General features: G+C 41.7%; 1 protein-coding gene across 2 annotated transcripts in view; it reads left to right on the forward strand.

Moving 5' to 3' along the window:
• homer1b (homer scaffold protein 1b) overlaps nucleotides 1-14,551 on the forward strand; it is a 123,593-nt gene that overhangs the window by 36,637 nt on the left and 72,405 nt on the right. The window contains exon 2 of one of the 2 annotated variants that reach the window (XM_021606787.2): nucleotides 13,525-13,681. In XM_021606787.2, coding sequence (XP_021462462.2) covers nucleotides 13,525-13,681 — 157 coding nt within the window. Of the gene's footprint in view, nucleotides 1-12,852; nucleotides 13,682-14,551 lie in introns of those variants that run through there. The other variant, XM_021606786.2, reaches the window with a different exon arrangement.

Below are 14,551 nucleotides of genomic sequence, written 5' to 3' on the forward strand. Positions count from 1 at the left end.
AAATTTTAAGAGTTTGTTCTTAACTGACTTGCCTAGTTAAATACAGGTTACACACACCACGCTGACCAAAAAGTTATTTTGTTGGAATTTATGTATGTTCCCATTACCAGTAAAACCTGTTTCTTTCCCTTATGTGTTTCGTTCATTTGTTCAGTCGTTTCATTCTCAACCAGGATTTCATCATACATGTCAAGCAGTGGTTTCAGCTCTGTCTGTCCGTGGCCTCTCTTCCTCTGTGCGCACTGTCACTGTGTCCGTTTTCATCTTGTCCAACTGTCTATGTAACATTTCACGTAAACCCTGTTTTTTATCTGCATCGAAGTAGCGGTCCTTGTACCTAGCATCGAGCATGGTGGCGATACATTAAAGAGGCTCCGAGAGCATACCACCGAATCGCCTCGAGTACTTTTGTAAGTTAACCCCACGGTCTGTGTCGGCAGTTTTTTTGAGCAGGTGTTTCAATGCCTTGACCGAGGGTATCACGTCTGCTGCAGGTGATTAAGTTGATTAGCTTATTTCTCTGAGACAGTTGTTCGAATGGCGCTAGGAGTGTGTTCATGTTTCCAAGTTTCAAACATGTTCTCAAATGTCATTGAAATGGCAGCAGTGGTATGAGAACCAGCACATTCTTGAGCATGCAATACGGCTTTCCTCAGTACGAAATTCTCACCGACCCACTGTGCTGTCAGCTGACATCGCTGGTCCAAATGTCAGTCGTGACGCCCATATGAAGCATAAGAATTCCATTATCTTGGCATTAATGTATTTCAACCTTTGAGTTGTTTCTCTGAAATGTTCTTACTCTTTCAAATGACTGCTCAATTTCAACTTGTTTGGAAGTGTGCGCTTAGTATTTTTCTGCTTTTGTTCTGTATAGCGCAGTATTTTTCGTGGTGTCACTCAGTCATCTCCGTACGTTACATGCAGTTGAAGTCGGAAGTTTACATACACCTTAGCCAAATACATTTAAACTCAGTTTTCACAATCCCTGACATTTAATACCTGTCTTAGGTCAGTTAGGATCACCACTTTTTTTTAAGAACGTGAAATGTCAGAATAATAGAAGAGAGAGTGATTTATTTCAGCTTTTATTTATTTCATCACATTCCCAGTGGGATAGAAGTTTACATACACTCAACTAGTATGTGGTAGCATTGCCTTTAAATAGTTTAACATGGGTCAAACGTTTCGGGTAGCCTTCCACAAGCTTCCCACAATAAGTTGGGTGAGTTTTGGCCCATTTCTCCTGACAGAGCTGGTGTACCTGAGTCAGGTTGTTGGCCTCCTTGCTCGCACACGCTTTTTCAGTTCTTCCCACAAATATTCTATAGGATTGAGGTCAGGGCTTTGTGATGGCCACTCCAATACCTTGACTTTGTTGTCCTTGAGCCATTTTGCCACAACTTTGGAAGTATGCTTGGGGTCATTGTCCATTTGAAGACCCATTTGCGACCAAGCTTTAACTTCCTGACTGATGTCTTGAGATGTTGCTTCAATATATCCACATAATTATCTTTCCTCATGATGCCATCTATTTTGTGAAGTGCAACAGTCCATCCTGCAGCAAAGCACCCCCACGACATGATGCTACCACCCCCGTGCTTCACGGTTAGGATGGTGTTCTTCAGCTTGCAAGCCTCCCCCTTTTTCCTCCAAACACAACGACGGTCATTATGGCCAAAAAGTTATATATTTTGTTTCATCAGACCAGAGGACATTTCTCCAAAAAGGTAAATCTTTGTCCCCATGTGCAGTTGCAAACCGTAGTCTGGCTTTTTTATGGCGGTTTTGGAGCAGTGGCTTCTTCCTTGCTGAGCAGCCTTTTAGGTTATGCCGATATAGGACTTGTTTTACTGTGTTTATAGAGACTTTTGTACCTTTTTCCTCCAGCACCTTCATAAGGTCCTTTGCTGTTGTTCTGGGATTGATATGCTATTTTCGCACCAAAGTATGTTCATCTCTAGGAGACAGAACGTGTCTCCTTCCTGAGCGGTATGACGGCTGCGTGTCCCATGGTGTTTATACTTGTGTGCTATTGTTTGTACAGATGAATTTTGTACCTTCAGGCGTTTGGAAATTGCTCCCAAGATGAACCAGAGTTGTTGAGGTCTACAATTATTTTTCTGAGGTCTTGGCTGGTTTCTTTTAGATTTTCCCATGTTTTCAAGCAAAGAGGCACTGAGTTTGAAGGTAGGTCTTTAACTTCTTCGATATAGGGGGCGCTCTTAATTTTTGGATTAAAAACGTTCCCGTTTTAAACAAGATATTTTGTCACGAAAAGATGCTCGACTATGCATATAATTGACAGCTTTGGAAAGAAAACACTCTGACGTTTCCAAAACTGCAAAGATGTTGTCAGTGAGTGCCACAGAACTGATGTTACAGAAAAAACCCAGATAAAAATACAATCAGGAAGTGCCGCATTATTTGAAACCGCCTCATGGCAATGACTCCTTATATGGCTGTGGATGAGCTAGGAGTCACCTTGCCTTTTCCACGTTTTCCCCAGGGTGTCTGCAGCATTGTGACGTATTTGTAGGCATATCATTGGAAGATTGACCATAAGAGACTACATTTACCAGGTGGTCGCTTGGTGTCCTCCGTCGCAATTATTGCGTAATCTCCAGCTGCAGTATTTTTCCGTTTTCTTCTGATGAGAAGCCAGCTGCCACCACTGATAGATTATCGAATAGACATGTGAAAAACACCTTGAGGATTGATTCTAAACAACGATATTATGGAGCTAATTTGGAAAAAAGTTTGGCGTCGTTTTTTTTTCTTAGCCAAACTTGATGAACAAAACGGAGCTATTTCTCTTACACAAATAATCTTTTTGGAAAAAATAAATGTTTGCTATCTAACTGAGAGTCTCATCATTGAAAACATCCGAAGTTCTTCAAAGGTAAATTATTTTATTTGAATGCCTTTCTTGTTTTTGTGAAAATGTTGCCTGCTGAATGCTAGGCTTAATGCTATGCTAGGCTATCAATACTCTTACACAAATGCTTGTGTAGCTTTGGTTAAAGCATATTTTGAAAATCTGAGATGACAGTGTTGTTAACAAAAGGCTAAGCTTGTGTTTCAATATATTTATTTCATTTCATTTGCGATTTTCATGAATAGGAAACGTTGCGTTATGGTAATGAGCTTGAGGCTATGATTACGCTCCCGGATACGGGATTGCTCGACGCTTGAGGTTAAATACATCCACAGGTACACCTCCAATTTACTCAAATGATGTTAATTAGCCTATCAGAAGCTTCTAAAGCCATGACATAATTTTCTGGAATTTTCCTATCTGTTTAAAGGCACAGTAAACTTACTGTATGTACACTACTGTCTCACTGGAATTGTGATACAGTTAATTATAAGTGAAACAATCTGTCTGTACACAATTGTTGGAAAAATTACTTGTGTCTTGTGTCTTGTACCGTACGTACATACCACAACCAGAAGCCATGGTTTACAGGCAACCCAGAGTTAAAGGCTAGAGCTGCCGCTTTCAAGGAGAAGGACTCTAACCCGGACGCTTATAAGAAATCCCTCTATGCCCTCCGACGAACCATCAAACAAGCAAAGCGTCAATACAGGACTAAGAATGAATCGTACTACTCCAGCTCCGACAGTCGTCGGATGTGGCAGGTCTTGCAATCTATTACAGACTACAAAGGGAAGGACAGCCGCGAGCTAACCAGTGACACGAGCCTACCAGACGAGCTAAATAACTTCTATGTTTGCTTCGAGGCAAGCAACACAAAAGTATGCATAAAAGCATCAGCTGTTGCGGACGACTGTGATCACGCTCTCCGTAGTCGAATGTGTGTAGTATCTTTAAACAGGTCCACATTCACAAGGCCGCAGGGCCTGACAGATTATCATGACGTGTATTGCGAGCATGCGCTGACCAACTGGCAAGTGTCTTCACTGACATTTTCAACTTGTCCCTGACCGAGTCTGTACTAACATGTTTCAAGCAGACCACCATAGTCCCTGTGCCCAAGAACAACAAGGTAACCTGCCTAAATGACTACCGACCCGTAGCATTCACATATGTAGCCATGAAGTGCTTTGAATGGCTGGCCATGGCTCACAGCAACACCATTATTCCAGAAACCATTAGACCCAGTCCAATTTGCACACCGCCCCAACAGATCCACAGATGATGCAATCTCTATTGCACTCCACACAACCTTTTCCCACATGGACAAAAGGAACACCTACGTGAGAATGCTATTCATTGACTACAGCTCAGTGTTCAACACCATAGTGCCCTCAAAGCTCATCACTAAGCTAAGGACCCTGGGATTAAACACTTCCCTCTTAACCTGGATCCTGGACTTTCTGACTTGCCGCTCCCAGGTGGTAAGGGTAGGTAACAACACATCTGCTATGCTGATCATATACACGGGGGCCCCTGAGGGGTGGGTGCTCAGTCCCCTCCCGTACTCCTTGTTCACCCATGAATGGATGTCCAAACACGACTCCAACACCATCATTAAGTTTGCTGATGACACAACAGCGGTAGGCATGATCACCGATAACGATGAGACAGCCTATAGGGAGGAGGTCAGAGACACTGCCAGGATAACAACCTCTCCCTCAACGTGATCAAGACAAAGGATATGATTGTGGACTACAGGAAAATGAGGACTGAGCACGCCCCCATTCTCATCGATGGGGCTGTAGTGGAACAGGTTGAGAGCTTCATGTTCCTTGGTGTCCACATCACCAGCAAACTATCATGGTCCAAGCACACCAAGACAGTCGTGAAGAGGGCACAACAACGCATATTCCTCCTCAGGTGACTTGATTTGGCATTGATCCTCAGATCCTCAAAAAGTTCTACAGCTGCACCATCGAGAGTGGTTGCATCACCGCCTGGTATTGAAACTGCTCGGCCTCCGACCGCAAGGCACTACAGAGGGTAGTGAGTACAGCCCAGTACATCACTGGGGCCCAAGCTTCCTGCAATCCAGGACCTCTATACCAGGCGGAGTCAGAGGAAGGCTCTAAAAATTACCTATAGACTCCAGCCACCCTAGTGGGTTCTTTCTGATGTTCTTTCTGCTACCGCATGGCAGGCGGTACCGGAGCGCCAATTCTAGGTCCAAAATGCTTCTAAACAGCTTCTTCCCCCAAGCCATGAGACTCCTGAACAGCTAATCAAATGGCTACCCGGACTATTTGCATTGTCCCCCCTCAATTACCTCGACTAACCTGTGCCCCCGCACATTGATTATTTACCCTTACCCCCTGTATATAGCCTTGCTACTGTTATTTTATTGTTGCTCCTTAATTATTATATTTATTTTCTTTATTTTTTAATTGTATTTTTTTTTTACTTCAGTTTATTTGAGTAAATACTTATTTTTATTAAAACTGCATTGTTGGTTAAGGGCTTGTAAGTATTTCACTTTTCTCCCAGTCCCTGCCGCTCCCAGTCCCTGCCACTGAAAAACATCCCCACAGCATGATGCTGTAACCACCATGCTTTACCGTAGGGATGGTGCCAGGTTTGCTCCAGACGTGACGCTTTTCATTCAGGCTAATGAGTTCAATCTTGGTTTCATAAGACCAGAGGATCTTGTTCCTCATGGTCTGAGAGTCCTTTAGGTGCCTTTTGGCAAACTCCAAGTTGACTGAGGAGTGGCTTCCGTCTGGCCACTCTACCATAAAGGCCTGATTGGTGGAGTGCTGCAGAGATAGTTGTCCTTCTGAAAGGTTAATCTTAACAGAGGAACTCTGGAGTTCTGTCAGAGTAACCATCCTGTTCTTTGTCACCTTCCCGACCCCGATTGCTCAGTTTGGCCAGTCTTGGTGGTTCCAAACTTCTTCCATTTAAGAATGGTGGTGTCCACTGTGTTCTTGGGGCCCTTCAATGCTGCATACATTTTTGGGTACCTTTTCCCAGATCTGTGCCTCGTCACAATCCTGTCTCAGAGGTCTACGGACAATTCCTTTGACCTCATGGCTTGGTTTTTGCTCTGATATGCACTGGCAATTGTGTGACCTTATATAGACAGGTGTGTCCAATCAATTGAATTCACCACAGGTGGACTCGAATCAAGTTATAGAAACATCTCAAGGTTGATCAATGGAAATTGGATGCACCTGAGCTCAATTTAGTCTCCTAGCAAAGGGTCTGAATACTTATGTAAATAAGGTATTTCTGTTTGTTTTTTTATAAATTGCAAACATTTCTAAAAACCTGTTTTCGCTTTGTCATTATGGAGTATTGTGTGTAGATTGATGAGGAAAATGTTTTATTTCATACATTTTAATAAATAAAGCTGTAACGTAACAAAATATGGAAAAAGTCAAGGGGTCTGTATACTTTCCGAATACACTCTATATGATATTATATGTAAAAAGAGAGAAATAAAGAAAATGCATCATGTTATCCTAATTATTGTGCTAGGGATATTTGTTCTTTAACTTTTATTTAGTCAGGCGAAACCCATTGAGATTAGGGTCTCATTTTCAAAGGTGCCCTAAGCACAGTAATACAATAGTACAAAATGATCATTCTAACAAGGATAGAAAATATTTAAAAAATTCAAGGTACAACTCATAACAATCTCTTCATTCAATCAAAACATCTGCAATTCTCATTCAACACACTAATACTGGAGTCTTAAACTGCCCTGGCGGCACCAGGGAATCAAGATGCAAGGAGATCTGCAGGCTATTTCAAGAATGGGAGGCATTAGAACTGAAAGTGGATCTGCCCCGATCGGTATGGACTATTTTAACCTCGAGAGTTAACCATCCCTGTGAACGGGTTTAAATTAGGTAGGTTGGAAGCTTTTTCAGAATAGCTTTGTAAGCAAACAGGGAGTATTGACGTTATGTACGGGACTTTGGTGAGGTCCAGCTGACCCTTTGATACAGGATGTAGTGATGAATATTAAACCTGTCACCTGTGATGAAGGGAAGTGCGCTATGGAGACTGCAGCCAAAGGTTTTAGAGTGGTGTCTGCTGCGTTTTGCTAAAATGGTGTCACCATAGTCCAAAACTAGCAGGAAAGTTGTCAAGATCTATTTCTAAAAAAGAAGCTCACTTTAAATCATAACTATTTAACTTGCATATGTTTTTTAAACATTAGATCTTTATCAATCCAAACACCCAATTAATGTATTGTGAAATCTGTTGTAAAATGTATTTTAATATTTACATGTTTTATTATCATGTATATAACTGCCTTCTTTGTCCTCCAAACACGATGAGTTGAGTTTTTTCAAAAAGTTATATTTTGGTTTCATCTGACCATATGACATTCTCCCAGTCTTCTTCTGGATCATCCAAATGCTCTCTAGCAAACTTCAGACGGGCCTAGACATGTACTGGCTTAAGCAGGGGGACACGTCTGGCACTGCAGGATTTGAGTCCCTGGCGGCGTAGTGTGTTACTGATGGTAGGCTTTGCTACTTTGATCCCAGCTCTCTGCAGGTCATTCACTAGGTCTTGTGATCATTTTGACCCCACGGGGTGAGATCTTGCGTGGAGCCCCAGATCGAGGGAGATTATCAGTGGTCTTGTATGTCCATTTCCTAATAATTGCTCCCACAGTTGATTTCTTCAAACCAAGCTGCTTGACTATTGCAGATTCAGTCTTCCCAGCCTGGTGCAGGTCTACAATTTTGTTTTTGGTGTCCTTTGACAGCTCTTTGGTCTTGGCCATAGGGGAGTTTGGAGTGTGACTGTTTGAGGTTGTGGACAGGTGTCTTTTATACTGATAACAAGTTAAAACAGGTGCCATTAATACAGGTAACGAGTGGAGGACAGAGGAGCCTCTTAAAGAAGAAGTTACAGGTCTGTGAGAGCCAGAAATCTTGCTTGTTTTTACGTGACCAAATACTTATTTTCCACCATAATTTGCAAATAAATTCATTAAAAATCCTATAATGTGGTTTTCTGGTTGCATCACCGCCTGGTATTGAAACTGCTCGGCCTCCGACCGCAAGGCACTACAGAGGGTAGTGAGTACGGCCCAGTACATAGAAAAAATAACTAAGTAGAATAGGTTAGAATCTAGACCTACTGATAGCTAGCTGTAGTTCTAACTAATACATTATCTCTAGGCTAACAGTGATCACTGAAAAGTAAATATTCTAAAGAAAATGTGGTGTGCTTGCTAGCTTGTTTTAAAGTATGTATGGTTATGAAATAAGTTATAGTAGTGTTAGTGTCTGCATTAGCAATGGTGGTGATTGGTTATAGTTTTAAAAGATTGATTGGTTGGTTTATAGCTAACAGTACGCTTTAACTTGAAATGAAAACACTTTCTGACAAAATTGGAGACATATAATATCTGAAAATGTTGCTAGACTCTTACCCCAATACATGGATGAACTCTACTCCCTCTCTGTCATGGATGCCATTGTTGCCCTTAGTTTGAAGATGTAATCTGGAGACAGGTGTTTTATACAACTGCCATCTGTGGTCTCTTTTCAACTCCCTCCGCATTTGCAATCATAGTCTGCTTCCTTGAAATGGAAATGCCATTTGGGTGTTTGTGTGTCGAAAAAGATACACGTCACATAACACAATTTGACGCATCAAATAAGCTTGTTTACCAATCAGGACCTGGATATGACTACATGTCACATAATAATTTAACACGTTCATACATTTTTTACCTAGTTATTACACGATCACTCATATTTCATATGTCACAACGATTCACTGATACGAATGCTATGATGCTGGTAAAGTTTGTCTCGTGCACCTGCCTCTGCCACACGAGCACAGACAACTTCCCCAAGCTCTGAACAGTGCTGGTCATAAAAAAGCTAGCTAGCTGATGGATGCAAACAATGTTCTTCCCCAAAATCATAGCAAAACGACAATCTGTTTCAGTAGTTATAGTTAGCTAGCTAGCTATCTAGCTAGGTGTCATTATCTAAAATACCCCTAATTTATAAGACAGTTCTTATTTGACTAATGGGGGTTAGCCACAGTAGTGGAAATTGCGGTTCGCCTTCAAAATAAAAGTCTCCCATTGAAAGTGATGAAAATGAATACAAATAGTGGCATCATGCCTTAATGGAATAGATCATGCTAAACAAGGTTGGAATGTTATATAAATTCAACAAACGACAATCATTTGACCAACATTTGTTGAAATAACACTGGATGTATTAGACTTTAGAATTACATTTGTGGCATACTTATTTCACTGTACAGCCTTACTGTCAAGGCCGTCATAAGAAGTGGATCAAGGTGCAGCGTGGTGAGCGTACATATTCCTTTTTATTCAAATGTCGCCAACAAAAACAATAAACAATACAAAACAAACGTGAAACTTAACAGGGTTATGATGCCTCTAACAAAGTTAACTACTCACAATCAAAGGAGGGAAAAAGGGCTACCTAAGTATGATTCCCAATCAGAGACAACAATAGACAGCTGTCCCTGATTGAGAACCATACCCGGCCAGAACATAGAAATAAAGAAACATAGAAAACAGAACATAGATTGCCCACCCCACATCACACCCTGACCTAACCAAATAGAGAAATAAAACGGCTCTCTAAGGTCAGGGTGTGGATTGTGGATAAATGACATCGGGTATCAGTCTACTCTGTGACACCCAGAGAACATTAGCTTTGTAGCTCTTATTTTGGGACTCTGAAAACACGGCGAATTGAGGCAGATTTATTGTACCAGTCAACCTACTATGTGCATTAAACACTATTCCAGAGGAAAAACAATACAACGTAGATATTTTGGAGCTTGATACCGCTGAGGTCTTTGGGAAAAAAGCACTTGGGTACCGAGTAGACTGATACCCCATTTAATTTAACCCCAATACTTAAGTAAGGCTGTACAGTACAATATGAATGTCAATACACACAATAGGCTGACTGGGGAGGTAACAATGGCACCGGAGAAGAAGGTTGACTTTTTTCCATGTCCCCAACAGATTGTGTTTTTTTTTTTGTTTCTTTGCGTTGTTTGTAACTTATTTTGTACATAATGTTGCCGCTATCGTCTCTTGTGACTGAAAATAACTTCTGGACATCAGGACTGCGATTACTCACCACTGACTGGCAGAATCCTTTTTTTCCTTTAACGAGTCTGACGAGCCCGACACGAATGATATACTGCTTTCTCGGGAACAGGCCCAGATCCCCGTGAAGAGGAGGTGGAGAAAAAGGGGCCAGAGGTCGGGCTGCCTTCTGAGAATTCATAAGCGATTGAATTAACCTCCACTTCCTTCCATTCTGCTAGCAAACGTGCAATCTTTGGAGAATGAAATCGATGACCTTCGCGGAAGAATAAACTACCAACGGGACATTCAAATCTGTAATATCTTATGCTTCACGGAGTTGTGGCTGAACGACGACACTATCAACATACAGCTGGCTGGTTATACGCTATACAGGCAGGATAAAACAACGGTGTCTGGTAAGACAAGGAGCGTCAGAATATGTATTTTTGTAAATAGCAGCTGGTGCACGATATCTAAGGAAGTCTCGAGCTATTGCACATTGACTCTGTACCGGTACCCCCTGTATATTGTCTTGCTATTGTTATTTTACTGCTGCTCTTTAATTACTTCTTGCTTTTATTTCTTATTCTTATCCTTATTTCTGTTGGTTCGGGGCTTGTAAGTAAGCATTTCACTGTAAGGTCTACACCTGTATTCGGTGCATGTGACTAATAAAATTTGATTTGATTTCCCACAGTCAAAGTCCCGCAATAAGAGCTAAGACGCTAATATTTGCGTAAACTCTTCACAGTTGTGTTCTGTGGGTGTCACCGAGTAGACTGACAGACCATTTCATTGCTCCACATTCCAACACTGCAACCTTGTTTAACATGATCTAGTCTAAATATGGCATGATTCCACCAATTGTAACTTTCTTCATCACTTTCAAATGGGATCTTTTATCTTAAAGGTGAAATGCAAATTCTACTATTGTGGCTACCCCTTATTATGACTAGCTTCACAACACATAACCCAGTCCGGTCAAGCCATACTAGTCAGAGGAAGCTAGCTGGCTGCTTATAACATTAGTTTTGGGCAACAGGGTTAAGTACCTGGCAAGCTAGTTATTTCAATAGGAGAACAACAAGTGGCTACCTAGCTAATACTTACTCACATGGATTCCTAAATCATTGCTAACAATATTGAAAATGTCTGCAGTTTCCACTGGTCATTGTTTTCAGTCTGGTTGCATTGATGCTAGCTAGGTACCAAGCTAAAGCTAGCGAGCTAGCTAGCTACCCCAGAAGTTGCTAATAACATCTCTATCAAAGATATTTGCAAACTTTTTTTATCCTGCTCGTTTGATCTTGATCTAATTTCAAATGCTCACACAGACGTATTCCCATTCGGTCGAACAAATAATGCCTTATTATCAACGCAGTATTGTACAGCTTTGACAGTGATCGTAATGATGGCGCTTGGCTTGTACATGCAAATTCAGCAAAAACAACAATCAATAATAGAATTGTGTTATTTGACATGTCAAATTAAAAGCTTATTTGAGGCGTCAAATAGTATTATTTGACGTGTATCTTTTTTGACACACAAAGACCCAAACAGCGTTCCATAGTGGATTGACTGCATTGTTTGAATGTAATTTTGGCATATTGGCAGTTAATTTGAAAAATGAATGGAATCATTCCTCTAAATCTGTCTGGCTAGCTAGCTAACACATACAGTGCCAATAAATTCTTCACGTTCATTGTTTTACACTATCACAGCACTGGCAAACCATGGTTGTACAACTTCCTGACCAACATGGCTGACCTTTGGACCATCATAAGAAGGTTCATGTCAACTCTAGTATTCTAATTCCTAATTCTATGGTCTGACATCAGAATCGGCAGGGTATGTTTGGCAGCATGAGTGAAGGATGCTTTGTTGCGAAATAGGAAGCCGATTCTAGATTTAATTTGGGATTGGAGATGCTTAATGTGAGTCTGGAAGGAGAGTTTACAATCTAACCAGACACCTAGGTATTTGTAGTTGTCCACATATTCTAAGTCAGAACCGTCCAGAGTAGTGAAAACCTAAAGGATCCTATCAGATTACTTTTGATTTCCAATGGGAAAAAAGTAGTTCAATAGGATTCCAATAGGATTCTGATACAGGTGATACAATATCCTATAGGACTGCAAGAATCCTATAGGATCACTTTTTATTTCCAATAGGAAAACGTAGTCCAATAGGATTTTGATATAGGATTCCAGTAGAAAAATCATAAATCCTATAGAATATTTTGACACATTTGCCTCTCCCAACAACTGGAATAGGCACGTTCAAACAGAAGTGGAGATTGAAAATTTCCGAAATGTCAATTTTCAAAAATATTCCATGCTAGTGATGCTAGCACAGTAAATTAGCTTACTTGCTTCTGAAGAGGGATAGGAGTGGTGGATGTTTTTGAAAAATCTACTCACAGCCAATAAATGCTTTCACTGGCAGCCGCTGGCAATCTGCACTCCATTCATATGTATTAGAAAAGTTTCCAATATGAACTTCCTCAGGCCTTCGAACTTCACATTTACAACCACTGCTTTCCCTCCCTCCCTTCTCTCCTCCTCCCCCTCTCTTTGTTGATTATGTACAGCAGTGGTTATCAACCGGTCGATCGCAGTCGACTGGTCAATCTACAAGGCATTCCTAGTCGATCACCTAACATTTCTGTAGAAAAGCCAATAAAGCCTTGCACCACTATTTATTTTAAATTCAAGTGTATTGCTGTCCATTCGGATAGCTCAAATCACTGTGCCTGCAGCTTCTATGACCCCACAGTCACGTTTGATACTATGTGAGATTTCGTAACTTTTCTCTATATTTAGCCGGTTCTCTATATTTAGCCTGTAGCCCCTCTCTCACCATACCACTGGCATTCCCAAATCAGAGCAGGGAGAGACAGCACTGCCATTCAGAGGAGAGACTGCGTGGATATGCACTTGTATAGCCTACATGTATAGGAAGTACCATTTAGCAGACACTGTTATCCAGAGAGAATTACAGGAGCAATTAGGTTTAAGTGCCTTGCTCAAGAGCACATTTACAGATTTTTTTTACCTTGTCGGCTCGGGGATTCAACACAGCGAACTTTCGGTTACTGGCCCAACGCTCTTAACCACTACGCTACCTGCGGCATGTATTAGTATGTGCAGCATGATTGGTGTGTATGTGGCCTGTATGTGGGTGTAGTAGGTCTGTGTATGTTTATAGGAGGTCTGTGTGTATAAGAAGATAGTGTGTGTGGAGAAGGTGGTGTGTAGGCTGTGTGTGTTTGTGTGTGTGTGTGTGTGTGTGTGTGTGTGTGTGTGTGTGTGTGCACATTGACTGTCAGTCAATCAGTTGGTGAACTTTAACCACACGCTGCCCTCCCTGTGGTTGTCATGGAAGGCGGTGGCGAGTTGGTGATTCGGTTACCGGGACGATCCCATTCCCCGGACAACAACGGCAACAGTAACTTTGGAATAGGCGAGTTTGGCCAGACAATGGTGTTAAGGCACAAAGAGGTTCACCACTTCTTCTTGGCCCCCTTCAGGGAGCAGCCGATCTACAGCACGCGGGCCCATGCGTTCCAGATTGACCCCAACACCAAGAAGAACTGGGTGCCCACCAGTAAACACGCTGTCACTGTGTCCTACTTCTATGACAGCACCCGCAACGTTTACCGCATCATCAGCCTCGACGGCACCAAGGTAAAGGCTACTTATAGTGCTTATAACACGCATAACTCCCCTGAGATACTGAAACTCCTGTTATGCCTCAATGCTATGGCCACTTGCAGGTATTTTTTTCTAACACTGTGCAGGTCTTTATGGACATTGTTAGAAGTTCATTTTGGTTGTTTGAGTACAACATAGGAGCTGCACTGTGATATTGCAAAAGCAGTAGGTTTTTCACCTGCTACACTGGAAGCATAACTTTTGTCCAGCATGGGCAGTGTGAGCTACTTCAAGTGTTCTCAATTGTGAGCTGCATGCCTGAAATCTTGAAAATTGAAGTTTACGCTGAGCAGCACGAGCATCTTGCAGAGCCGCACTGCTTCCGCCCAGTTTTCATTGAATTGGAGCGTCTCACACTCCTAAAAAGTTACGTGTCTAGTGTAGCAGGCCAGTAAGTTACATGTGAGACAAGTATCTTTAAAAAGCATAGTAGAAGGGTCATAATTTTTGTAGGCTGTAGCTCGGAAAATGATTTGGTTCATTGGAAAGCTCTAAAAACATTCTAAAGACATTAATCACAAGGTGACTGCACCATCATCCAATGCCAAGGGAAAGATAACTAGCACCATTTTAACACATCCAGTTTAGTGGGTTTGTCTAGCGTTAATGGACCATCTAATGTACAAACATGTCAGTGGGTGGACAGCATAGCTAACACTGGCATGATTCAGCCGAGTGCCGGAATCTAGAATGTGTTTTATTCAGCTCATGTGTCAGACAGAGCCAGGAGTCCCCTAATAGGTGTGCGTGAATGTCTTACTGTGTGATAGGGACAGGGTCCATTTTAGGTCTGGACTTGAGTCCACTCTCCTCTCTGGGTATTTTAGTCTTGTGGGTTTGATT

This window comes from Oncorhynchus mykiss, chromosome 6, assembly GCF_013265735.2.
Source record: "Oncorhynchus mykiss isolate Arlee chromosome 6, USDA_OmykA_1.1, whole genome shotgun sequence".
Lineage (NCBI taxonomy): Eukaryota > Metazoa > Chordata > Actinopteri > Salmoniformes > Salmonidae > Oncorhynchus > Oncorhynchus mykiss.